This window comes from Clarias gariepinus, chromosome 25, assembly GCF_024256425.1.
Source record: "Clarias gariepinus isolate MV-2021 ecotype Netherlands chromosome 25, CGAR_prim_01v2, whole genome shotgun sequence".
Taxonomy (NCBI): Eukaryota; Metazoa; Chordata; class Actinopteri; order Siluriformes; family Clariidae; genus Clarias; species Clarias gariepinus.
Window position 1 is genome coordinate 22067059 of NC_071124.1, and position 27896 is coordinate 22094954.

General features: G+C 39.0%; 1 protein-coding gene across 1 annotated transcript; it reads left to right on the forward strand.

The window, feature by feature from the left end:
- Positions 1-55: 55 nt before the first annotated feature.
- On the forward strand, positions 56-27655 carry npc1 (Niemann-Pick disease, type C1). The gene is made up of 25 exons (XM_053486567.1): positions 56-181; positions 7658-7786; positions 11096-11202; positions 11380-11543; positions 12348-12515; positions 12647-12896; positions 13259-13344; positions 13940-14304; positions 14427-14653; positions 15432-15532; positions 15730-15832; positions 16031-16220; positions 16363-16545; positions 17736-17850; positions 18197-18324; positions 18795-18929; positions 19132-19221; positions 19351-19541; positions 22107-22222; positions 23000-23129; positions 23243-23443; positions 25018-25249; positions 25332-25445; positions 25581-25743; positions 26253-27655. The coding sequence occupies exons 1-25, from the start codon at positions 110-112 to the stop codon at positions 26333-26335; spliced, it is 3843 nt and encodes a 1280-aa protein (XP_053342542.1). The 5' UTR covers positions 56-109; the 3' UTR covers positions 26336-27655.
- The last annotated feature ends 241 nt before the right edge of the window (positions 27656-27896 follow it).

Consider the following 27896-nt stretch of genomic DNA (forward strand, 5'->3'; position numbering starts at 1 on the left):
GCGCATGCGCATTGCAGATCACGCGAGCGCTTGCGTAGTGACAGATGATAACAGACTGAGCTCAGGCCAGTCAGTCAGTCAGTCAGTGTACCGCAGGAGGGCGGGAAGGATGGCTCTCTCGACAATAACCTGCATATTGGGGCTTTTAGGAGTTATTATTTTACTCTCAGCAACGCGACAGGTGAGTTTTGTATCTTGTATCGGTTTTATATCGCTGTTGGAGATACCAAGGCGGCAAAGCTCCGGGTGCTAAAACTTGTTTGGCTAACCGTTACGCTTTATTACCCTTATTAGCATTATTACGTCAGATATTTGTATTAATCATTATTTGTGATGTATCTGTTTATGGTCCACAGAGATGTATTTTCGATTGGAAATTCAGAAATAACACGAAAAGTACCCGGTTTTAGCTAAAGTGTTAGCGGTCTTTAGGTTTATTAAAGATGTCATTTGTCTTGTACAATGTCTTATTTAATTTTTTTTACTTGTACAAGCATTTTAGAAGATATTTAGACTATAATAAAATGATATTAATATATAAAATACAGCTTGTTTACGCCGTATCCTCGGTACGGAATGACCTAAATGGCTGGCTTGGAAAACTTTGGGAAAAAAGATTCCCAGCCGGATGCTTGTTCGTGATTGGACGCGCCATGTGTCTATCATTTTCTCTAGACATGCTATTGGACAGCGTAGGTGCCTGGGGGCGGAGATTTGTGAACATGGCTGGAACTGAGGGTTGTAGAAGAGTCAGCCTCAACTAGAGAACTAATAGATCTAATTTCGACTTAACGATAAATAATCACATTTTAATAATGATGGCATTAAACTGTGTACCTTTTTAAAGGAAGCACAAAAAAAGTGACAAAAAGACATTTCTGTTTGTTTGTCACCATGCAGTTGTGAGTGAATCCTGGCAATCTTTCTTTCCAGCACAAGTGTAAATCCTAACTATATAATGTGCTTTCCTCTTCCTCATTCTGTTTCGGATGATATTTCCACTACCCGAATTAGCTGACATTGACGTGGACGTCCCCTCTGACTGAAACCGACCCTGAAGCTCCGTATTTCGTCACACACACTGACTCAACACATTTTCACTGACACCTTGTTCCTATCTACTCTAGATGTTTGTGCATTAGGGAGCAGGCCATACACAAGAAAACCTGCGCTATGAGTTGCACAATGTCACTATGAACCCCGGACCAGGATGAAATGTCGTTCTTGATCAGGCGATGGATGGGTGTGGGTCTGTTTTGAAGATGCGATTCGAAATGAAACTATCTCATCCTGTTAGCGGGTACATTGTGTTCGCACTGGGGGATAAATGGACGGACATTTAAATCTGGATATGTGGATCAGTAATTACTATGGCAACGATAGCGTTTGATAACGTAAACAAGTTTGTCATTTGTACACGACAGCACGGCCTGGAGCATGCTTTTCTATTTATAGCATTGCAGTGTTTCGCGTTGTTCACGAATGACAAGTTTAGAGTTTGATTTGATGATGTGGAACGTCTGAGACACAAGTAAGTTCCTGTTCTCACCTACGTTGAAGCTGTGAAAAACAACAATTTCCACACCAGTCTCTCTCTTGCTCACTTATTTTAAACTCCTCCGTCCTGAAGACTTTTCTCAGCTTAGAAACTTTGACAGTTACAGTTAAGTATTTACAGTCAAGAATCTGCAAATCTATGTTTATTTTTCTTATGCTTATCTTACTTCTGTATACGTACAACTGAAATTCTGTTTGGCCCTTGTTTGCACAGAAAGTTGCGTCATCATCAACTGTTATATCATACCATGATCATACCAAATCATCGTTAGGTGGATGTATGTGGGCGGAGCCACGGGTAAGGCTCAAGTGTTAAATAAATGTTAGATGGGAAATTACTGGTTGCCATTCGCTGTAAAATAAAAACAACAACAAAAAAAAAACACATCACTGGATTCACTGGACATATTAGGTTCTGCTTCATCAAAAAAAAAGATTTTTGAAGCTGTATATAATATTATTGTTAGATGATATGGAGTGTCTGCCATGCATACAAGTCCACGTGTGTGAGCTGTTGCTATGGAAACAATAACAATAGTATTAGAGCCAGTCAGAACTCAGTCAGTGAAATGTGATCATGAGTATTTTTTGCATATCAGTGCTCAAAGACGGACCCCTGTGAAGTGTACAGAGAGAAAATACATATTCCAACCTTTCCTATCTTTGGAAACCCTCAAGATTTTATCAGTTCCTGTGACTAAGGTCAAGTTAATGTGGGTAAAGAAGTAAAAACAACACGAATCGACAGAAACATTTCTAGCAGCGCCAGCGTGTTTTGTTTGATCGTCTGGTCACGCGTCTCAGCCGAGTGCATGCAAAACTCGGGGAAAACAGAAAACCTCTTCTGCATCTGATTCAGCTCCAGGGCGAGAGCTTCAGGAGTGTCACTTCTCCTTATCTGATTCTAGCCTCACCACCGAAAGCCAGTTGTGTTAAACCTAAAAAGGAAACCAGTTTAAAGACATGCTGCATTCACCGTGTCGATAGTTCAAACACGTCATGACGACAGCAGGGTTTATAGAAAGCTGAATAAGTTGAAGTGAGACAAAGAGCAACTCCAGGCTTTCCTGAACAGTGCGAGGTTTCAGACTGAAAGCCGCAGGACTGGCAGAACCGCTCGGGAACGCACCTTGCTCAAATTCCACAACATTTCTGAAGAAGGGCTGGGCTGCATCATGATGTAATATGTCTCCTGATCAGTGACATTACAATACATAGTTACTTTTTATTTATTTATTTATTTATTTATTTACATGTCGCATATTATTCGAATAACACTGAGCTGAGGCCGATGAAGGTTGTAGGCAAACGTCGGTGGGGGTCAGTGCCCTTCTGCTTGATTCAGAGGTCAGGAATTGACAGTCACGTGTTCAGTTGGTATTTCATCAGGACAGCTTTGTCTTTCAAAACGAGAATCACATGGACAGCGGGGTTTGAAAACAGAGAAGCTGTGTGTTTTCTTTGTATGATCTGAGTGTTTTTAATCTTGCCAAGAGACCGAAGCATTCACAAAGTTTTTCCTTTATAGTATTCAATCTAATTTCATCGCATACGTGCCCTTCAACTGAGCGTTATTTATAAACGTCTGCGTTTATAAACATGAACGAGTATGTTTTTTAAAATAATTCAGACCTTGCAAATGACCAGTATGGCGTCCTAAAGCCATTCAAGACCACAGGACAGACCCTCTAGAGCTTATTGACCTCCACTGACATTACAACAGTGTATTCTTTTGATACTGAGCAAAATCACAGAATCGAATATTGTAGGAGGGTTGGGGTTGAGTAGAATACGATCTAAAACCATCACGGCTCATTTGTCATAAACTATCATACAAATGCTTAATGATACCTGATAATGTACCACAGTTTTGGAGAAAATACAAGCCGCTTCCATCTTCCTCAAAGTTCTTGCTAATGAGTGTTTTGCAAGATTGTTTTCTTCTTTTTTTAAGTTTGTGGGTTCTCGTTGCAATACCGCCACTCACTGGACTGTAGTGTAGAGCAGAAGGTTCGCAGGTAAAGAGATCATCAAATTTTGTACAAGACACGATGTTTAAGCAATCAACAACACAAGTTACACAGCATTTTATTGTGTACCAAAGGTTACCCGTGGCTCACCCCCTGCGTATATTCACCTAATGGTGATCTGCTGATCGGGTGAATGGTATAAAAGTTGATGACCGTGCTGCCAACTATAGATGGGTTTTACCAGTCACCTCCTGAAACGATATTACATGATAACTACATGCTGATTCCTTTGAAATTGTGATTCTCTATAAATATCTTAAACCTTGAAAAAGTTTTATGAGTAATTAATGAATTAAATGTCGGCTATTCTTTCTTTAAAAAAAACCCAAGCAAAACAAAAAAACAAGGGCAGCATTTAAAAAATACAAACTAACTTTAAATAGAACAGTTTAACTGTTCAACTGAGCAGCACATATCTCTCTCACCCGCCATAATTATTATTTCTAATGTGCAAAAATGTGCAAATAGATCAGAGTGCGCCCTCTGTAGGATAATAAAGAAAAGGCGATGTTTTTACCGCCGTCGAAAGTCTCAAAGATTTGCCTGATAATGAGGCTGCATGTGGGCGCGCGAGGCTTCTAGCATATGCAACTTTCGACTAATGTGTTTTGGGACTGGTGTAAGCGAGTAGGTTTGAGACCAAAACCAGCCAGTTCTGGTTAATGGTTGATCGACCGGATCATTTTTCTACAAATGTGAATTAAATTTTTAAAAAATTGGTTTTAGAGTTGTGAAACGTAAATCGCAGCACAAAAAAATAACGATTCATAACTGGGTCGTTCCCCCGCCCCCCTCCCCCCCCCCCATCTCCTCTTAGCAATTTCTGGCTAACTAAACAAGCTAACTGATATATTTTTTTAGTAGAAAGTGCTCTGAATCTGCACAGTTACTACACAGTTACTTTTTCCGTCTGGAAATATTCTGAAGAAAATATCCTGTCTACATGCAGCAGAAAGCATTAGTTCACATCTGTTTGCTCGCACTGTAAAAGTCGGAGATCAAGTCAGCACTTGTGTGAAAAAAATCCTGTCAGGAGATTGGCTTCTTGCTTGCTTGTCCATTGACTGTGTCATTTAAGGAAACAAGAAAAAGAGACCATAACAAACATGAGACAGCGATGAAAAACCCTATACAAGTCATAAACAATCATAAAAGTTTTCTCATGACCTGAGGGAAGAGCTAACAATGCTAGTTTCCAGGACTTATTGCTGACTCAAGTCTATTAGCAGGATGCCAAAACAAAAAAAAAACCTACATTAACAATTTACAAGTCTGTAAATCTTAAATTCTTAAAATAAAATTGATTAAAGTTCTTCAGTATATTAATTACACATTAAATTCATCATTAATATGTTTTTGCACCAAAACTGCTAAACTGTTTTTGAAATATGGCTATGTTCAAACAATAATCCTTCACTCGGCTAAAAAAAAGCATAAAAAAAAAAAAAAAAAACAACGAATGTAGCCCATTGATCGTGATTCCCAAAGACTTCTGCCACACTCAGCGTGATGAGTTAACTCATGGTGCATAGTTTAAGCTTTGTAGATTTTTAACACTGTTGGGCTAACCTATGATAAGATTACCTGTGAGACAATCTCTGTGCAGCCTTAAAACTTTGTCCTGTACTTTTGAGACCTCAAATCTTAACAAGAAGCTAATTTTAATATTTGCACGACGTTCCCAGATAAAAAATAAGTCTTTATCATATCACTAAAACAACCTGAACTTGTAAAGCTAGTAATCCAGCTTTAATTATTATTAATTTAAATAAAATCTTTGTTTGAAAATGTTTTATTTCCGGTTCTTTATTATTTAAGCAAACGTTTGTAGTGTTGTACAATCTACCAACAATAGCAGTAATGTAGAAATTATAATTTCTACCAGCAGGCCAAGATGGTGCACCACCTGCAGGATCATAGTGGAATGGCAACATTTTACCCCCATCATCTTACCACACTGATTGAGACAAATCAGAAACTAAACGTTAGGTCTTTTGAATCATATTGATAATACTTAAATTAAATCAAAGCAACAATTTGTTCATCATTCTCAGCTCTGTTAAATTCTACCTGCACTTCGCTCCATTTACATTTCCGTTGCTGATGTATAACACTACACTGTTGCAGTATTTGCATAGAATCAGCTTCATATCGTGATGCTCCCACCCACATGCTTCACTTTGACTTAACTTGTGACTTTCTCCGAACAGGACAAGCCAAAGTAGACGACTTCATCTTTGTACCTGAAAAACTTTAAGAATCGTGTGTGAAATCTTTCCAAAAAATGGCAACGTGTTTTTGTTACAAACATCAGGTCCACTTTGCCCAAGGATGTTTTTGCAGCATGTAAATTAGTCAGTTTCTAAAAAAAAAAAATTAATAACAAATATAAACACAAATGTCCAATTATTCATTTCCTCTTAATGTTAACTTCAGGAAGCTTAAGTTCTACTTCTAAAGGTTATCTTCCGTAAAACTCTTATCGGGGCTGTCACACTTTGGTTGTTTATCTGAATTACTGTAAAATAATCTTGTGACAGTTTTAATGTAGAATGAACAGAATTCCCAACAACTTGCCGAAATCCACAAGAATGTTTGTTTTTTACGTGTTTCAATATTAATAATTTTTGTCTACATTGAACAAATCTATGCTAACCTCCATGGTCTTTATAAATAGACTTTTTTTAAATGAAGAACTGAAAGCACAAACCACAGAATTCTAGGTGTGTGGTAGAACTGAGACCTAAAAAAAACAACAACACCCACACGCTGTCTGGTTTTGAACTTGTGGCTTGTTGTTTCAGATCTCAAATCTCTCAAATGATGGCCTTGTCATCATGCCTTTTCATGTGTCTGCAATGCTCTAATAATTTAATTTTAGTATTACATCATGTGCAGCATTATGTTTTTGTAATTTGAAGTGGAATTCGGCGAGTTTACTGCACGCTCCATTTGCTGGTATTGGTAGCCCACGGGTGTTAGAATCTGCGTGTGGGCGGAGACACAAATAAACAGGGTAGTTTTAAATATTTGATCTTTGCTCTATTGTAGTAGTCCTGTATTTATCATAGTGCAAAGTTTGGCGCTGCTCTGTTAGTGTTGGTCACTCGGTCATGTACTGTAAAATACGCTTAAGCCTGGCGTTTTTTTTTTGTTTAAATCAACGCTCAGTTACTCAATGGTCGTTTTTGATTTTCTTTTTTTTTAAACATTTCTTTCTAAACTGTAAAACAACGCTAAAGACGTTTATCCAAAATACACAATAATCTCCTTTGAACAGTTGATATTGAGATGTATCTGTTACTGTAACGGCTCTAATTTGAGGTGCTGTTTGTTAACTGGTGATTTCTGAGGCTGGTGACTCTAAATGATCTTCCCCTCTGCAGCAGAGGTCAGTTTTGCTCTTGGTTCCCTGGAAAGGTCTTTGAGAGACAGTTTCATCATGGAGCTTGATGTTTTTTTTAAATGCACTTGACACAATACTGTTCTTGCAAGAACTATTCCAGAAAGGTTAAAATACCATCTGATGGTGGTGGTTGTTGTTGTTTATTTAACACATCTGGAATTAGGTAATTATTTCATAGTTATAAAATTCCCAGTATTGTTGTAGAATGTAGAAAATATATCACTAAACAAAAACAAAGAAATTTGCAAGTCATTCCAAACTTTTGAGCAGTTGTGAAAATTAGCGTTCCTGCATAATGAAATATAATTCTCTCTGAAATTTTTTTTTTTCCATTAAAAACTTTTTACTACTGTATAATCAAAATAATCATAGCACAGTTTGGCAGATTCATATATTTTTTTCCTTTTACTTTACAGGATAAAGTTTGATTTTATTGAAATACTATGTTGCTTGTTCATTTCAATCGGTTGTGTGTTAAAAATGAATTGCATGCTTTTTTCCCATTATTTTCTTGAAGAGACTTTTTTTATTTTATTTAAAGTTTTCTTTCCCTGTCCTGTAATGATCTTTTTGTATAATGTTTTTATTATTGTTTTATGTTAAATATGTTTTTATCTTTAAAGTAAACAAAATGTTGCTATTTGTGTTCTCTCTCTCTCTAAAGGCTGAGGCTCAGCACTGTATCTGGTACGGAGAATGCGACACCTCGCCTCTCATCCCAGAAAGGAAGTACAACTGTAACTACACAGGACCTCCTAAACCCCTTCCTAAAGATGGACAAGACCTCTTACTGGTATTTAACATCTCGTTTCATTATTGTGTTATTCAGGACTTTTCACTTAAACCATCAGCAGCTGTGTAACAGAATTAAAGGCACCCATGGGACACCCAATTTGTAGGAGGGATAATATTTAACATGCATTTTTATTTACAGTGGAACCTTGGATTAAAAGCATAATTCGTTCCGGAAGCGGTCTCATATTCAAAAACACTCGTAAACCAAATTAAATTTTCCAATAAAAATATTCAAAACTCAAATTATTCATTCCACAGCCCCCCAAAAATACATAAAAATAATTAACGCAAAATATAAAGTAAAAATAAAACAAATTAACCTGCACTTTACCTTAAAAAAAAAAAAGTAAAACATGCTTTACACGTGGTCACAGTGTTGTAGTAAACAGTAAACACGTGCACGGATGTTGATTATACCAGTAAGAGACGAGCACTAAGACCCAGCGGGGAGACGATTACCCACGATTACCCGCTGGCTCGGTTGTGATCATGTGATGCTCGGTGTCTAAACAAGAAGCGCATGCGTGATGCTTGATACTCGGTCCTTGTAAAACAAGACTTTCTCGTTTTTTCAAGTCAAAATATATTAAAATCTTTGCTCGTCTTGCGGAACACTTGCAAACCGCGTTACTCGCAATCCAAGGTTTCACTGTACTTTTATTAACTTTTTTTTAATATTGCCTTTTTATTTTATTTTACTTTTTATTGAAAATGAAATGGTGTAAATTTTTTCATAGGAAGTTAGGACTGTTAAATCTTTAAACATGTTTTTTTTTTTTTTTTTTTTTAATAGAGCAAAATCATTTACTTAAAAAAAATCGCAAATCTATCGTACTCTTCGTTTGGAGGAAACATGTCTAAGCTGGTTATTATTAAATAACTTTTTCTCAGTGTTTATCCTTCTTCCTTATGTGTTGTGTTTTTTTGTTGTTTGTTTTTTTTATTTGTTCTTCTTCTTTGTCTTTCGGCTGTTCCCTTTCAGGGGTCGCCACAGCGAATCATCTGCCTCCATCTAACCCTATCCTCTGCATCCTCTTCTCTCACACCAACTAACTTCATGTCCTCTCTCACTGCATCCATAAATCTCCTCTTTGGTCTTCCTCTAGACCTCCTGCCTGGCAGTTCCAACCTCAGCATCCTTCTACCGATATATTCACCATCTCTCCTCTGAACATGCCCAAACCACCTCAATCTGGCCTCTCTGACTTTATCTCCAAAACATCTAACGTGGGTTGTCCCTCTGATAAACTCATTCTTAATCCTATCCATCCTTGTCACTCCCAAAGAGAACCTTAACATCTTCAGCTCTGCTACCTCCAACTCTGCCTCCTGTCTTTTCTTCAGCGCCACTGTCTCTAAGCCGTAGAGCATCGCTGGTCTCACCACTGTCCTGTACACCTTTCCTTTCATTCTCGCTGATACTCTTTTATCGCACAACACACCTGACACTTTTCTCCACCCATTCCAACCTGCCTGTACCCGCCTCTTCACCTCCTTTCCACACTCTCCGTTGCTCTGGACCGTTGACCCCAAGTACTTAAAATCCTGCACCTTCTTTACCTCTGCTCCCTGTAGCCTCACCGATCCTCCTGGGTCCCTCTCATTCACACACATGTATTCCGTCTTGCTGCGGCTAACCTTCATTCCTCTGCTTTCCAGAGCATACCTCCACCTCTCCAAATTTTCCTCCACCTGTTCCCTGCTCTCGCTACAGAGCACAATGTCATCTGCAAACATCATAGTCCATGGGGACTCCTGTCTTACCTCATCTGTCATCCTGTCCATCACCAGAGCAAACAAAAAGGCCGATCCTTGATGCAGACCCACCTCCACCTTAAACTCTTCTGTCACACCTACAGCACATCTTACCACTGTCTTACAGCTCTCATACATGTCCTGCACCACTCTAACATACTTCTCTGCCACTCCAGACTTCCTCATACAATACCACAGCTCCTCTCTTGGCACCCTGTCATACGCTTTCTCTAAATCTAAAAAGACACAATGCAACTCCCTGTTACCTTCTCTGTACTTCTCTGCCAGCATCCTCAAAGCAAATACTGCATCTGATGTACTCTTTCTAGGCATAAAACCATATTGCTGCTCACAAATGCTCACTTCTACCCTTAACCTAGCTTCCACTACTCTTTCCCACAGCTTCATTGTCTGGCTCATTAGCTTTATACCTCTATAATTGCCACAGCTTTGCACATCTCCCTTGTTCTTAAAAATTGGCACCAATACACTTCTCCTCCATTCCTCTGGAATTCTCTCACTCTCCAAGATCTTGTTAAACAAACTTGTCAAAAACTCTACTGCCACCTCTCCTAAGCACTTCCATACCTCCACAGGTATGTCATCAGGACCAACAGCCTTTCCACTCTTCATCCTCTTCAACGCCCTTCTCACCTCACTTCTACCAATATTTGCTACTTCCTGTTCCACAACAGTCACCTCTTCTACTCTTTGTTCTCTTTCGTTTTCCTCATTCATCAACTCCTTAAAGTACTCCTTCCATCTTCCCATCACCCTTCTGGCATCTGTCAGTACATTTCCATCTCTATCTTTAATCACTCTAACCTGCTGCACATCCTTCCCATCTCTATCTCTCTGCCTTGCCAACCTGTACAGATCCCCCTCTCCCTCCTTACTGTCTAGCCTAGCATACAAGTCCTCATATGCTCTTTGTTTGGCCTTTGCCACCTCTACCTTCACCTTACTCTGCATCTCCCTGTACTCCTGTCTACTCTCTTCAGTCCTCTCAGTGTCCCACTTCTTCTTAGCTAGCCTCTTTCCCTGTATACACTCCTGGACTTCCTCATTCCACCACCAAGTCTCCTTGTCCACTTTCCCCTTACCTGATGATACTCCAAGTACCCTCCTACCTGTCTCCCTGATCACATTGGCTGTAGTTGTCCAGTCAACTGAAAGCACTTCCTGACCACCCATAGCCTGTCTCAACTCTTCCCTAAAGACTTCACCACATTCTTCCTTTCTCAGCTTCCACCACTTTGTCCTCTGCTCTGCCTTTGTCCTCTTCGCCTTCCTCACCACCAGGGTTATTTTACACACGACCATTCTGTGTTGTCTGGCTACACATTTGTTCTAAGCTTTTCTATTTTAGCAGGATTAACTTTAAATCTGGACACAGTACATTAGTGCATTTCCTCATAGACATTTACTTCGATAATCTGTTCCCTTTCAGTATTTCTGAACGTAACCTGTGACTGCATGAACTAATTGGATGAGCGATCAGTGCTAAGCAGGTCGTCTGTCTAAGCTGACTTTTTTATATTCTTATGTGCAGGAACTTTGCCCAGGTTTGGTTTACGGTGACCAGAGCGTCTGCTGCGACACCCAGCAACTGCTGACCCTGAAAGGAAGCATCCAGATACCTTTACAATACCTGTCCAGGTTGGAAAGCTTTCTACGGCATTTAAAGAACCAACCATATTGATGTACATTTAGCTTTTCTTGCGGTCTTTATGGCGTTATTATAAAGCTCTCGTGACCTGTTATTGAGCCTCGGTAACAGATTTGTGTCCTTTGTGCTTTAACTAACGACACTGAGCTGTTTTTCAACCATGTCAGGTGTCCGGCTTGTTTCTTCAACTTTATGACCTTGTTCTGCGAGCTGACATGCAGCCCTCGGCAGAGCGAGTTCCTAAAGCCCACCCAGTTCTCAGTGAACAACAGCACCAACACCACCAACGTAGTTGCGCTTTCATATAACATCAGCCAGATCTTCGCTAATGGTGAGTAATCAGGGGTGTTTGAACGGGGGTGGGGGGTGGGTGGGGTTTAGGGTAGGTGTGAGTCGGCCTCACCGGTTTCGGTGGGTTAGTCTGGGAGCGCGATGATGGAAAATGTCTGACAGAAGCTGTCCTGATCGTGAATAATCCTAATTTTGGAAATTACTTAACAATACAGAGTTCACAGTCCAATACAGGAGAAAAAAGTTCTGAGACAAAATGGCGTCCTGGATTCCCCTCACGAGATTAATTTCCTTGGGCGCGGTTACGGTTTTTGGCCACATGACATTTGGGGACTACCTGTATATCACAAAATGTAAAAGTATAAAAAAGCCTTAATTATGCAAAAATAATACAGCACCAAATATGTATCTAGTAACGAGACATAATATTCCATACCTTCCATAATAGCACTGGGTCATTCTCCTTCAGGTTTTTTTTTCTCCCTTTTTTTAATTTATTTTTGCTCTCTGGTTTGTACTTAGCCGTTTTTTGACTAAATCTATTCAGTGATTTTTTTTTGCGCTGCACAAAAAAGATGCCACATTATTGTTCATAAAGTGTAGCACTCTGTTCGCTACAGTTTTGCGCCAGTGAAAAACTGATTAGACGTCGCTGCACAAAGTTCTTCCATCATGTGCGCGATCCAATGTGAACAATGAGAAATTTTAGGAGCATTTTTTTTTTTTTGGTTGTGAACCGAAGTTCCACTGTATATGGTGTAAAACAACCGTATTAGGAAAGCTTATGAATGTTATTCAGACGCATAAGAGAAGGTTTATCAGTCAGTATGTATTTCTTTCTCAGGTATGTACAATGCATGCAAAGATGTAGAAGCTCCATCCAGCAACGTGAAGGCTCTTAGTGTGCTGTGTGGCAAAGACGCCAGTGCCTGTACTCCTAATAACTGGATAGAGTTTATGTTTGACATCAACAACGGCCAGGTTCCCTTTGAAATCGATCCCAAGTTCTCAGGTACACACACACACACACACACACACACACACACACACACACACACACGCTCATTCATGTTTGATTTTATAATATAAATGATAACGAGTCACCTTACATTTTATTATTTTATTTTTTTTACCTTTTCTCAGATGATCCGTTCCCCGGAATGACCGTCATGAATAACAACACCTTTGGCTGCTCCGAGTCTCTGGACGACGGCTCGGCGCCATGCTCGTGTCAGGACTGCATCGCCGCCTGCGGGCCCTCGCCCGTCCCTCCACCGAATCCTCCTCCATGGACCATTTGGGGCTACGATGCCATGTGCGTCATCATGTGGATCTCTTACGTGGCCTTTCTTCTCATCTTCCTCGGGACGCTGTCTTTAGCGTGGTGCCTCAGGTGAGAACCAACCCGGGGGGAATCAGATCACCGTGATAAACAAGAACGGAATCAGATCTCAACTTCTGCTTTCAGTTAATACGCACGGCTTTATCCCTTAACATGTGTTTAGGGTGTCAGAAATGCAAACAACAAACACCAAGAGATTTAGTCAAGTGGATTGGTATGCTTTATATTGTATATTCCTGTCAAGGACTTACTTTGTCCAACCTGAGGACAAATCCGACTTACAAACGGAACTCATTTGTATTATGGGACTACCTGTACTCTAACCTAATTAGTAAGTTTAATACAGTATCAGATGGCAAAATGTCTTTATAAAGTCAGCATTAAATGTATTATTATTAATTTTTTTTTTTTAGAAAAAGAGACGTCACGTCGGAGTATGGTCCCATCCAGGCCAGCAACGAGCCTCTTTCACTGAACAAGGACCCTGCCGGATCAGCCAGTAAGTACAGTATCAAACAATGTCACTAGGCAGCTTAGCCCCAACCCCCCATTAGTGTGGAAGGGGTTTCAGTACTGGCTACAGGGGATTTTGTGTGTGAGAGAGACATATTTTATTTTTTTAATTTTATGTGCGCTTGCAAAAAATTTATTTTAATCAGGAATGAGACCCAGTTATAACGCCATATGTATGTATATAAAATTATAAACAAAACAGATGATAAAAAAATGCAAAAAACATATACTGTTGCAGAGTTTTCAGGAATGAGCCTTCAGAAATTTCAAGTCTTATGCAAGTAGCTTGTTTTTTTTTTTTTTTTTTTTCATAAGTAATCACATATTCCAAGTTGTTTTACATAAGTCCCACAAAAACAAATATAACTATAAACGAAGAAAAAAAGAATATACAGCATGGCATGTCATTTCTTAATAAATGACAAATATAATCGTAGACAAATTGCTGTCGGGGGAATAAAACACTTAAGAAAAAAAAATCAAGAAGGTTAAAAAAATGAAATCCTAAATAATTTTAGAAGACCTGTGTAAAGACCCAATAAAGCCAACATGTTGTGTAACGGTGCTTCGTTTACTTCCAGGTGACGTGACGTGTGGCGAGGCTCTAGGCGAGCGCTTTGAGAATTTCCTCCGTCGCGTCTTTAGCTGCTGGGGTTCGTTCTGTGTGCGGCACCCCCTGCCGGTGATCCTAGCGAGCGTCGTGCTGGTGGTGATCTGCTGCTTCGGTTTGAAGTTCATGCTCCTCACCACCGACCCGGTGGAGCTGTGGTCGGCCCCTCGCAGCCGCGCCAGGATGGAGAAACAGTACTTCGACGAGCACTTCGGCCCGTTCTTCCGCACCGAACAGCTCATCATCACCACTCCGCGGACCGACTGGTTCAAGTTCGAGGCCGCCACCGGGGACATCCTCTTTGCACCCATCCTGAACATAACTCTGCTCCATCAGGTAAGAGAACCGCGTTGCTGAATCTTAATTAATCCTGAACGTTCCTGATGGATAAGTAACATGAGATCTTAATGAGAATCCATGCATGTGCTTAATGATTTGTATTGTTATCATCTACTAAGATTTTAGATCTCCAGACAGCCATCGAACACCTAGTGGCGGACTATAATGGAGAAAACGTTACACTGAATGACATCTGCGTCTCTCCTCTGGCTCCCTACAACACCAACTGCACCATTCTGAGCGTGCTCAATTACTTCCAGAACAGCCACGAAGTTTTAGACCACATCTTCCGTGACGAGTATTTTGTGTACGCTGATTATCACACCCACTTCATGTACTGCGTAAGGTATGCTGTGTGTTTTATTTTATTATTATTTTTAAAATTTTTCAAATACTGGTGCGATCGGCAGTAAAAATCCTACATGTACAATTAACCTGAGAGATAATGGAGAACTTTATTCTTATCAGAATATAAACAGAGTAGAAGTGTTCAAACAGGAAATGATGTATTCTTTACAATTTTTTAACGTTCTGTATGTGTAAGAAGACGTGAATTACCCACTATTTATCATTATTATTAATATTAATTACTATTATTAATTACACAACCTAGTTTAATATAAATTTAAGTTAAATACAGTCTTTTGTTAATAATGACCCGAAAGGATTGACCTGAATTATGTCTCTAAGCTAAGATGGATAAGAATACAGTAACTATGCTTTTAGGAGAAAAGTAATAACGCCCCATTAAATGAGCAAACATTAGCTTGTGTGTACGGAAGATTCAGCGGGAAAAAAAATCATGCTTTATTTAACACAATGGCCGATGTGTCACTTCTGTCACTTTTTTTTTGCTTTATATGGAGTTTTGTTAATCGGCTGTGATTTAATGATTCATGCTGTGATTTGCTCTTTCTGACTGATTTTCAACAAAAGCACAAGTACTAAGGAGATTCCCAGTGTTTTAGTAATTTAGACTGAAATGTTTAATTCAGTTGCATGCTTATGAAATCATACAACTTTATTCATAAGTGATTTACGAGGCCCAGTGTGATACAGTATATCTGTTCCTATAAATGCACGTCCTTTAAACTTAATTTCCTCACCTTTTCTGCTTACTCTAGTTCCCCGATAGCCCTGGATGACACGGGCCATTTTCACGACCCCTGCATGGGCACCTTTGGTGGTCCCGTCTTCCCCTGGCTGGCCCTCGGAGGCTATGAAGGTTAGGCACAGTTTTTATTTCTCCTTTTATTTTCTTAATTTGCATGATTTTATTGAGATTGTCAGATTGTTTCAAGACAAGTGTGTAAAATGTAGATCATGTTTGTCCACCTGTGCAGCACTTCTTCTTGTGCTATCACGTTAGTACGCTAATTCTCTTGATATTTTTTGTATCTTTGTCACGTTATTCCTGTTTAGGAACGGCATACACCAACGCCACTGCTCTAGTGATCACCTTCCCTGTGAATAACTACCTCAACGACACAGAAAAGCTGGGCAGAGCTCGTGCTTGGGAGAAAGAGTGAGTATTTTAGCAGTATAATTAGGGCCCAAGCACTGTGACGATGATGTCATCATTACTACTGTATAATGGTGCTTTTTTTTTCTTCTCTTTTTTTATTAGTGATACAATTTAAAGATGCAGTTGTTTTGGCCTGATTTGTACAGACTTGCATTTAACTGGCATGTTATTTTTTTGTTGTTGTTTTTTCCCCTTCAGATTTATCACATTTTTGAAAAACTACAGCAACCCTGAGCTCATCGTGTCCTTCAACTCGGAGCGCAGCATCGAGGACGAGATCAACCGCGAGAGCAACAGCGACATCTCCACCGTACTCATCAGCTACGCCATCATGTTCGTCTACATCTCCCTGGCTCTGGGGCACATCCAGAGCTTCCGCAGGCTGCTGGTGGGTTTATCCAGCTAAACAGGGGATTCAGTGATGTTACAGAAAATTAATCAACAGCTTTTTAATTAGAAATGTCATCAGTGCACTTTTGTAGGGCTGCATGTTTTGATATCTTATCGATTTGTTGCAAACCTTTTTTCAGGTGGACTCGAAGATCTCCCTGGGTATAGCGGGGATCCTGATCGTCCTAAGCTCAGTCGCATGCTCTCTAGGCATCTTCAGCTACGCCGGGGTTCCCCTCACACTCATCGTCATCGAGGTCATTCCCTTCCTCGTGCTGGCTGTGGGAGTGGACAACATCTTCATCATCGTGCAAACCTTCCAGGTCATTTTTTTTTCTTTAATTAAACAGAAGCGTAAGATAACTTGGACGTGGGTTCTCTATGTGACTCTGCTTTATCAAAGAGGTGAAAAAGTCACATGTTGTAGCAGTTGTGATTTCTTTTAGAGAAGTACAACTGTAGTAGATCTCACACATCCTTTGGGTTTCTCTTCTCTTCTTGTTTTTTTTATTTTTTAATCTTCTTATCACAGTGAGGCATTGTGGTTATGTTAAGCTCAAAAAGGAAGTCTTTTCTCGACCACCAGCTCGAACTTCTACAAAATGTTCACTTTCTGTTACTACTGAAAGTGTTGAGGAACTTTTCCTGAAGTGCAGGCTTTAAATATGAATAAAGTTCTTGATTATTCATGTTAACCCTTAGACACACTCACTACAGTACTTTGAAGGAGGGAACTAACGGCAAAAACAGACACCACACTTTTAAACTAACTTTTAAATTGTAACTGACAATCTTCAATCTTTTAAACTCATTTTAAATAGTAACTGACAAACGTCTTTTAAACCCAACTGTTTAATAGTAACTGAACATTACTGTAGATTTTGTTATACCTGCAAACTCTCAATCTTTAATCTTTTTAAAAAAAAATCTTATAAAGAAATAAGGGGAGTCATGACTGTGGTCTGTTATTCTGCATAATCAAGTCCCGGTTTGAATTGAACATCCCTCATAAATTCATTCTGTACTTACAATAATACTTTTTTTTCTTCTTTCATATTTATAAATCAGATTATTGATTTACATTAAGTGTATTTGATGATTTAAAAAAAATGCTAAACTGATACATTAAGGAATTTATGATCGTAAACCTGGAAAGTTGCACTACTAATAAACTTTGATAACAAATGTGCTCTGCAGTCCCGGTTTGACTTAAACACGTCAGTAGTGTAAATTGCAATACCATGACCCAAAACTTAATCATAAGACGCATGTATGAAACAGTTCATTCTTACTCTGACGCCTCACAGTGACATCCACATCATGAGATCTTTGGTGAACTCAGTCAGTATTGCGTTACATCCGAATATGATTTGTAAGCACGAATATCATTTTTAGTTTTGTTGCTGTACTGACGTCAGCAGGAAGAGTGTGTGTGGTGACTCTGGTTGTTAACCCGTTTCTGCATGGTCCCTTCCTCTTTTTTTTTTTTTTTTTTTTTTTCTTTAATAAACAGAGAGATAAACGGCTGGAGCACGAGGAGCTGCATCAGCAGATAGGCCGCATCCTGGGAGACGTCGCCCCCAGCATGTTCCTGTCCTCACTCTCTGAGACGGTTGCGTTTTTCTTGGGTGAGAACCCACGTTTCAGAACCTGGCCTGTGATGGAGCATCTGTGTATAACGTAGCATAAAACGTGTTTATTCTCAAGTAATAAATCAGTTCTATAATATCTTTAGTGCTCTATATAAATATATACATATATATATTTGTTTAAAAATAAGAGTACTGATTTAATAACGGACTTTGTGGACAGGATTGTGCTATTTGATTGCTTTAAATAAAATAGAAACCCTGATTAGTTTGGTTATTATAATAGAATTTTTTTTGTTTGTTTTATGGAAGTGTGTGCAAGCCAGAATTGTTTTTAATCTGATTTCTTTTGCATTTCTCTTTCTCTCTTTCTCTGTGTTTGCAGGAGCGCTTTCCCACATGCCCGCTGTGAGAACGTTCTCTCTGTTTGCTGGCATGGCTGTTTTTATTGACTTCCTGTTACAGATCAGCTGCTTCGTTTCCCTGCTTGCTCTGGACATCAAGAGACAAGAGGTGAGAGTGTCAGTCAGTGATTGATGTAAGTTTCTAGGTTCAACCATTGCTTTTATTCTTTTGGTTGCATTGGTTTTGATCTTCAAGACAAATATTTTTGTATGAGGGGAATATATATATTTTCTTTTTCAAAAATTTTTTATGCCATTATTACAATCCTCTCTTTATTTAGTGGAGTATGTTGAGTCAGTAGGGATAGAGTAAGTTGTAGTACTCATGGAACTACTGCATGTTCATATCGATACATACAGTATAGAATTATTCGTGATGTACCATGGTCTTATAAGCCTCTGAACTCTGAACACAGCCTTTACAGCTGTTAAACTCTGCGAACCTTTAGTGTTTTTTTTTTTTTTTTTTTTACGCGTGCCCGTGTTTCCAAAATGTTAACATGACCTTGCTTACTTAAAAATCTGCTATTATATAAGTAATCAGTTTAACACATTTTTTTTATTATTATGACCTTTCAGAGAAATCGCCTGGACATCCTGTGCTGCTTTAAGCTGCCTGAAGGACCGGAAGAGAATACAGACAGTATCCTCTTTCGCTTCTTTAAGAGATTCTACGCCCCATTCCTTTTGAAGGACTGGGTGCGCCCTCTGGTGGTAAGTTGATCAATAGTGTCAGGATTATTTTGTACGATATTTTGTCGTGTGTGTGTGTGTGTGTTTTGGGCCCCTGTGTGTATAAATACGCTATATAGGTTTTGTGGGTTATTTTAATACTAAAATCTGTTACGATGTCAGTAAGTTTTACGCATCATGTTTTTTTGTTTTTGTCCTTTTTTTTTTTTTTTTTCCTCCCAAGGTTGCTGTGTTTGTGGGAATACTCTCCTTCAGCATTGCAGTCATAGACAAAGTAGAAGTTGGACTGGACCAACAGCTGTCCATGCCCGATGTGAGTCGTAACCTTCCTCTCATGATGAGGATTTAGGGGAAAGAAAAATAAAAAAAACAACTCAGTTCTCAGTTTGCAGTTTATGTGAAGGTGTTTTTGACCGAGTGTGTGTTGGTGTTCTTTGTACAGGACTCGTTTGTATTGGATTACTTTGGGAACCTGACAGAGTACCTACACACGGGCCCTCCTGTGTACTTCGTGGTGAGGGAGGGTCACGATTACCGTACCTCAGATGGACAGAACCAAATATGTGGTGGCGTGGGCTGCAACAACGACTCGCTCGTCCAGCAGGTCTACACGGCATCGCTCATGAGTAACTAGTAAGTGACCCTGACTCATCAGTGCGTAGAAACGTGGAAAACTTTTTTTTTTTCCCCTCAGCAGAAAATAATTGCAACCATACTGCAGTCCTGCTTCTTTCTGCCAGATGCATGCTCGAGTTATCACACACTTTATGCACTTTATGTAGCTCAACCACACCCGATGTGCTTTTTTTAAAAAATTTTTACACTTCCACTTTAACAAGTATTTCCGTCCACACCAGGTGCTTTAGTGGCAAGTAAAGTATAGATTCTGTTCTTTATTTTTTTTTCCCCCACAACAGTCACATGTATGAGTAACACCAGTTATCATACAATCAGTTTAAATCAACCTTAAAGTCCTAATTTAATCCTGGTTGCGGTACAGCTGAAAGGTTGCGTGATGCGTTTCTACGGTAACGACAGAAACAGAAAAGAGAGAAGTGTAGACGTTTCATTTCCTCATCGTCTCACGGGATGATTTCACGATATGAGCCGTGTTTCAATAACAGCTCGCCGTCATCACCCATCGTTAAATTAGGTGCAGCACTCTGGCAATACAAATTACTGCCCAAGTGCAGTGCTGTGAAAATCTTTTTTTTTTTTTGCATAATTTTATTATTATTCGAAAATAACCGAGTAAATGCAGAAATGCAGTTTTTAAATATTGATTTCATTTGTTAAGGTAGAGAGAAAAATGTTGTCGAAACCTGTCTGACTGTATGTGAAAAAGTAATTGCTCCCTAAAATTAATAACCGGTTTTGTGCTACACTTGGCGGCAACAACTGCAGCAATCAGCAAACGTTTGCGATAACTGACTGACGGTGATTGTTTCACATCGCTGTGAAGGAATTTTGGCCCACTCTTCTTCTTCTTCTGCAGAATTGTTTAAATTTAGTCACATTCGAGGTGTTTTCCAGCTTGAGCAGCCTGTCTAAGGATCTCAATCAGGTTTCAGTCTAAACCTTGATCAGGCCACTCTGAATAACCTTTAAAAAAAAAAAAATTCTTAACCCATTCAGAGGTGAGCATACGTGTGTGTTTTAGATCATTGTCCATGAGCTTGAACTGTCATTCTGCTTCAGGATTTTTTTGGTAAAGCGCAGAATTCATGGTTCATGGTCATTCATGAGCCTTTATTTATTTTCCCTCATAGGGCCAGGCAGGTTTAAACAATTTTTTTTTCCTTCTTAATACTTGAAATCATCATTTAAAAACTGCATTTTTGTATTTACTCAGTTTAATATCAGATTTGGTTTGGTGCTTTCAATTATTTATGTTAAAATAAATAAAAATAATAATCAGTAAGGGGCACACGCTGTATGCAGTATCTTACATATAGTCAGTACACACAGGGGTAACGGAGAACCAACCAGAAGTTACTAATGCAATGTTAATAACAAAAACTACAATATATATGAGGAGCATCTAAATAAAGCATTTAATTTAGAAAAAAAAAACGAGTAAGAGAAATGAGGTTAAATTGCAATGCAGCCATGATGTGCAGTCCTCTATTTGTCAACAGTGTAAATAGTATGAATTGTGCAAATACCCGAGTACAGTAATTGTGCAAAGAGCAGCATGAATTTTCAGTGACACTTAAAGTGTGTGTGTGTGTGTGTGTGTGTGTGTGTGTGTGTGTGTGTGTGTGTAATGGCAAGATAAATATGCAGTAGTTAGAGTGACTGAGCAGACCCTGAAGTAAGTAAGTGGTGATAATTAAGTTATATTTAGGGAAACTGCGCTCCAACTATCAACTACCATACCCTTGTTAACCACGCCCCCTTTTAGTTTTTCCCCACAGAGAGAGTTATTTGTAGAAATGTTTAAAGGGGTTTTACAGAAAAAACATTTAAGGAAATAACAAGGTTAAGTACCTATAAGCAACAGAATGCAGTATAACCTCTTGTATGATTGGCCACCAGAGGGCGTCAGAAACATTTTGGCTTCATGTTTGAAACATGGTTATGATTTCGATTTGCGTTATTACTTTTTTAAAACACTTTTCTACCGAGATATAAAGATTTTTTTTTTTATTCAACTATTAATCAACTATCTGATCTGAAGAAGGGTCATGAGCCTTTTAAAGGAAATCAAAACTGACCTTTTGTTTTTTGTTTGCACGTGTCCATGGTCAGATTGTGCAGTTTGCTCTGATTGGCAAAAAAAACAAAAAAAAATTCCAGAATGCAGGGACTTTTTCTGCTTAATGTCATCTGATTGTTTTGAAGGTCACAAGGGGAATAAAAATTACTACTACTACTACTACTAATAATAATGATAATTAACCAGTCAGTGTCTAGATGTAGACCAATTGGATTGAATTTTCAGAAGCCAAGCACGTTGTGTGGAGGGGAAAATGCATTTATATTTCTGTTTAACATTATTATAGGGGAAGTGCATGACTTTGGCCATGTGGCTGTAGCAGGTACTTTTAGTTAAAGACAAAGATACATTACACTGGGTAAAGTTGAATGTGGCAGACTTGTCAGAATGTTTTCCACAAATTCGTTCCTCAAGGCCGGGGAGGATTAATGATGCCACCAATCCGAACGTTAACACTGCTGACTTGTCTATTCTTACAGCTCGAGGATAAGCATGACCCCCTCATCGTGGTTAGACGACTACTTCGACTGGGTGAAACCGCAGTCGTCCTGCTGCCGATACCACAACTCTTCTGGAGCCTTTTGCAACGCCTCGGGTAAACCATTAGCCACAGAGTCAACACGACCCTGAGGTCATAGTTGGAAAGCTGGTCCTGTGTGGTGATTGGATTCTTTGCTGTGTTCAGCATTTAGGGTTTTTCACATATTGTATTTGTGACACTCTTTATCAACTTCCGTAAAACTTCTGACCTTTCTTCCCCCCCTTATCCACTGCATAGCTTAGGCTCGCTGAGCAAATACCAAGTTTTAAACAGAAGTAGATGCACCAAAGTTCATATAATGTGTATTAAATACTAAGATACACATTTGACTTGGTACCATTCGGCACGGTGTGCGTTGTCAATAGAGGGAATATAGTCTAGTTTTAACTCTGGTCACTTCTAGTGTGTTCTCTCATTATTATTATTATTATTATTATTATTATTATTATTATTATTATTATTGTCAAAAATGTAAATATTGTTCCCTAGCTGGAACAAACTATTTAGTCAGCGCACTTCCTTAAAACCAGTAATACACACTCTCTGAGATGATCGGATGTAGCCAAAACTGAAATACAATAATGCAGAAACATACAAACCCTTCGCATTAGTCATGATCATTTGATCTCTAGTTATGCAACTCAGATATAAGGGTTATTAATCATGTATTAGCTTCCCATCGAATGAAGAACAAAACGACTTGGGAAGTAAATAAACACTCCATTTGGAATCTTTGTTCCTGTTTTAATAAAATCAGACTCTGATTGGTCGCCAGCTTTGGTCTGTTTGTCATGCCTGCTAAATTGCTGTTTATATTGGTGTGTGTTGCAGTGGTGGATCCTACCTGTGTACACTGCAGACCTTTAAGTCCCAGCGGCAAACTAAGACCTAACGGCACCGAATTCATGAGGTTTCTGCCCATGTTCCTCTCCGATAACCCCAACATCAAGTGCGGAAAAGGGTCAGTGAGGCTTCAGTAAAGGAGCGAAATACAAAATCGTATCAGATTAACGAGGTCTAAATCGAGCATCTAGTGTATATTAATCTTCCTGTACTCGACGACTTCTTCCACAGAGGTCACGCTGCGTACAGCACCGCCGTAGTGCTGAAGGACAACAATACGGACCTGGGCCCAACCCATTTCATGAGCTACCACACCATCCTGAAGACGTCCGCGGACAACATCAACGCCATGAAGGTGGCCCGAGAGCTGGCTAGAAACATCTCGCTCTCCATGGGGATGGAGAACGACACGCACGGTGTCTTCCCTTACAGGTGAAAATGCAAAATAAGAGTCTTTAAAGAAGTGTGTCTACAGTGTAGGACTAAAAATCTCATTAAAGGTACGATAGATGTTTTCTGTTAGTTTATTTTTCCCCATCTTTTTATGTTTGCTTGTACAATTAACTATGATGGTTTAGATCATGATCAGAAACATTAGTTTAAGCCGTTATATCAGTACAATGAACTAAGAGCCTGGTGTCTGGTCCAAGATGCTTGTTTTCTGTCGCAGTTGGTGGAACTTTGTAAACATGAGCAGGAAGGCTCAAGAAGAAGGAAAATCATTGAAACTTCAAACCTACCTTTTAATATAAAATCTTTAGAATTAAACATACAACACCGTAATAATGAAGAACTTTTTTTTTAAACATTAAATTAAATTTTTATAGATATTATATACTTTTAATAAATAATTATGATCAAAGTATTTTTTGATTGGAAATATAAACAAGTTACATATACATACATATATTGTACACTATTCTTTTATTTTTTCTACCCGTACCCCTCCCGCCCACCTCTATATGCGCATCTATATTTTTAAAGTGGCTCATAAATGGGTTGCCAGACATAAAATTCCTTTATAGGATAGAGAATCTTTTCTGGGTGAATAAAATAAAAAACCTCTTTAACCCAGTGAGCGCCTGGTGTCGACAGCTCCTTGCACTTAAACAGGATCATTCTCCTAGCCAGATCTCGCAAAACTTGCCTCTTCAGCAGTAACGATTTAGTTCAGCAGGTGGCAGTAATGCCAAATTTGATCCTTGACCGGGGAGGGGAGTGTTACCAATCCAGTCCAGTGAGTGTCAGTGATGCACCTAAACTTGTTTAGCCAAATGCTAAAAAATAGAGGAAGAAAAAGAAGCAAATGGGCATGATAGTACTCGGATTAGAGTTACACGTGTGTTGCTAATAGGACATGGGACAAAAAAAAAAAAAAACCAGGGGGGATAAAACCCCAGGACATTGGAAAAAAGAAAAAAAGACCTTGTGACTCTTCCGGATCAATCTTTCAGCACCAAAATACAGAAAGGGCAAGCTCCGAGTACAAACTAAATGTCTTTATATTTTATAAGTCAAGCTGAAAGTAAAACTTAATTCTCTCCATGCCAGTATTTTTTGTTGTTTTTGTTTTCCCTATTTAGTTTTTTTCCTTTACATGTTTTTCTTTAAAAAACACTGTTCAAAGTTAACAGATCTTCCCTAAAGACCCGATTCTACCTTGAGTCATATAAAACATTATAAAACATCAGCCGTTTCGTTACTGTTTTCGCAGGAGTTTTTTTGCCATTAAAAGGGGAAAAAATGCAGTTTATAGTTTGTAGTATATCTGGAAATGGGATGTGCAGCTGCTAGCAAACGAATATTCTCGAGCGCTTCAGTTATGACATTACTGACATTATGTGGGGCAACATAATTGTAAGAGACATAGCTGGAAAAGTTGTATAGTCATGTTTAGTTTTGTATTCAACTGGAACTGAGAGTTTTAAGGAAACTTAAGGAAAAATTTTTTTTTTTACTGCTTTGCACAAAATCATTGCCTTTCTGTTTTTTTCTCTGTTCCGCAGTGTGTTCTATGTGTTCTACGAGCAGTACCTCACCATCGCCCACGACACTGCGCTAAACCTGGTCGTGTCCCTGACGGCCATCTTTGTCGTCAGCACCGTGTTGCTGGGCTTTGAGCTCTGGTCGGCCGTGATGGTCTCCCTCACCATCGCCATGATCCTGGTCAACATGTTCGGCATCATGTGGCTGTGGGGAATCAGCCTCAATGCCGTATCGCTCGTTAACCTCGTCATGGTGAGTGACAATCAATAAATAAGTAAATAAAGAGAGAGAGTCAGTGCTTTGAGGATTGAACAAATACGTGTGCGTTATTTAGAGTTGCGGCATATCGGTGGAGTTCTGCAGCCACATCGTGAGGGCGTTCTCCATCAGTACCCAGGCCACACGGGTGGATAGAGCTGAAGAGGCCCTGGCACACATGGGCAGCTCTGTGAGTGCTTCTTCTGTTAAACCTAACCATTTAACCGAACACGTTCATGATATCTATCTAGTTAGTACGCGAACGATTTTTATTTATTTTTTTGTAAGTGATAAACAGCGACTCCTCTGTCTCCTCTGTCCGTAGGTGTTCAGCGGCATCACGTTAACGAAATTCGGCGGGATCATCGTCCTGGCCTTTTCCAAGTCCCAGATCTTCCAGGTCTTCTACTTCCGCATGTATTTAGCCATAGTGCTGCTGGGAGCGGCTCACGGCCTCATCTTCCTCCCAGTGCTCCTGAGTTACGCAGGTACGAATCGTCCTTACTTTTTTTTCCCCCTTTTTAAAATTTTTATTCTTTTTATTGATGATCGGTTGATTCAAAAACATATTGCAATTCTTTTATGTAGCACCACATTGACTCCAAAATCGATTCTTTCATTTAAAAAAAAAATACATTTTACAATTTATATAACTTTACATTTAAATTATTATAATTTTTTAGTTATTTTGTTTTTTACAATCCTGCTAGCGGTGCTCTCTAAACTATTTTTTTATTGGTAGAACAAATTTATTTGTTAATTGTAGCAAAAAAAAAAAGAATATTTATAAACTAGTGACTCTTAGGGCATTGGGCGCTCAGTGGTAGATTTTCTCACCTGCCATTTGAAATTCCTGGGTTCGATTCCCAGCCAGTACTATGGACAGAATGTGTTGAAAATCTGTAAAAAATCACATCAATCACAAACCAGCCACTTTTGTAAGGTAAATTTTAGCGAGACTATAGTTTGTTTGATCTCCAAGTCTTCTCGTCCGCAGGCCCGTCTGTTAACAAAGCCAAGGTCTTGGCCGCACTTAGCAGGTTCTCCGGGACCGATCAGGAACGCATACTCACCAACTGACAGCACCGAGGACGCCGAACCATCCATCCACAAGGGACTGTGTGGGTACAGGAGCTTCTCACAAACACACTAACACGTGCACACAAACCTCGAACTAAGAGACTCTAACTCAGGACCCCTGCTTGGGGAAACAAAAAAGAAAAGAAAACAAAATCTCCAACAAAACAGCTTGCGTGATTATGGAAAAAGTTTACATTTCAGGATTTTGCTTTGTGACGGATGAAACATAGACTCGCGACTGAATCTGTGTTCAAGCTAAATTTATAACACGGACACTGCAATATTTTATATAACAAAAAAAAAAAAAAAAGCAACTGAAACGTGTGCCTAAAAGTGCGGTTGGTTTGTTTATTTATTTATTTGGTTTCCACATGTAGGTTTTGTTGATTTATTTTCGTTTTCATTGAGGGAAGATTTGTGGGTAACTCATTTCCTGTGGTGTTTTTTTTTTTTTTTTTTTTTTAAACAAAACCTCATTTTGATGCTTTAAATCACACCGCACGTAAAAACAACAAAAAAAAAAACGCAATGAGTACAGCATGAATGGTTAATTGGTTTAATTTATGGGATTATATGATGACTCGCACAGGATTTTTTCCCCTTTTTTTCAACTGAAGAAAAGAATCAGTATTTGAATACTACAAAAACAAAAAGAAGTAGCTTTCCCTGAAATGGGTTTAAGTCTTGACCAGGACCCTCAGGTGTGGTACATTTTTGCACTGGATGTTGAGTGACCTCGGGTTCCATGAAGTGCTGTGTCTCTTTCATAGAGCAGCACGGTCTTATACCTCAGCGGGAGAATGTTCGTCGATCGTGGAGACGTTTCAGGTGAACACAAACTTCAGTGTGATTGCATTTGGGAGATTGTAACACGTACGTGAGGCGTGTAACACACAAGCACTCTAAAGAGACTGGATCATGCGTGTTTATTACGCAAACTGAAATTCTCTGTAGTTGTGTATACACTATATATACATATATATATTTTTCCCCTGTTCCTTTCTGTAGGAGTGCTATAAATAAATAAATAAATAAATAAATAAATGAATAAAGTTGTAGATCTTGGTGTGCATGCGTGTGCCCTAATGTAGCCTCAAGGCCGACATGAGCTCTTAAGAAAGAAGAAATAAGGAGAGAAATGTTACCAAGTCACAGCGAGGGCCGGATTTTGTATTTTAATTTTTTTATGTTGTAATTTGAACTGTACAATACTGCATTCCATGGTAGATAACACTTTATATCTGTATGATTTTGTCTTTGTCTTGGAAATAAGAGTGCTAATAATTGCACCTAATAAATAAAATAAAATAAATAAATGAGTGCTTTGTTTTCGCGTCTGATTTTCATCATTATTGCAACTGAATGAGTGTTGATCAATTTAAGTGTGTTCGTGTTTGAGGTCACTGTCCCGTTAAAACATTCAGTGTTGTCTAAGTTTCACTGATGCTTTGAGGTTCTGCTGAAGAATCCCAAAGTTCCTTACCTTCTTCATGATTCCATTCATGTTGTTTAATGCTCCAGTTGCAAACTTATTTTTTTTAAACTAACCCAGAAGGTTTTT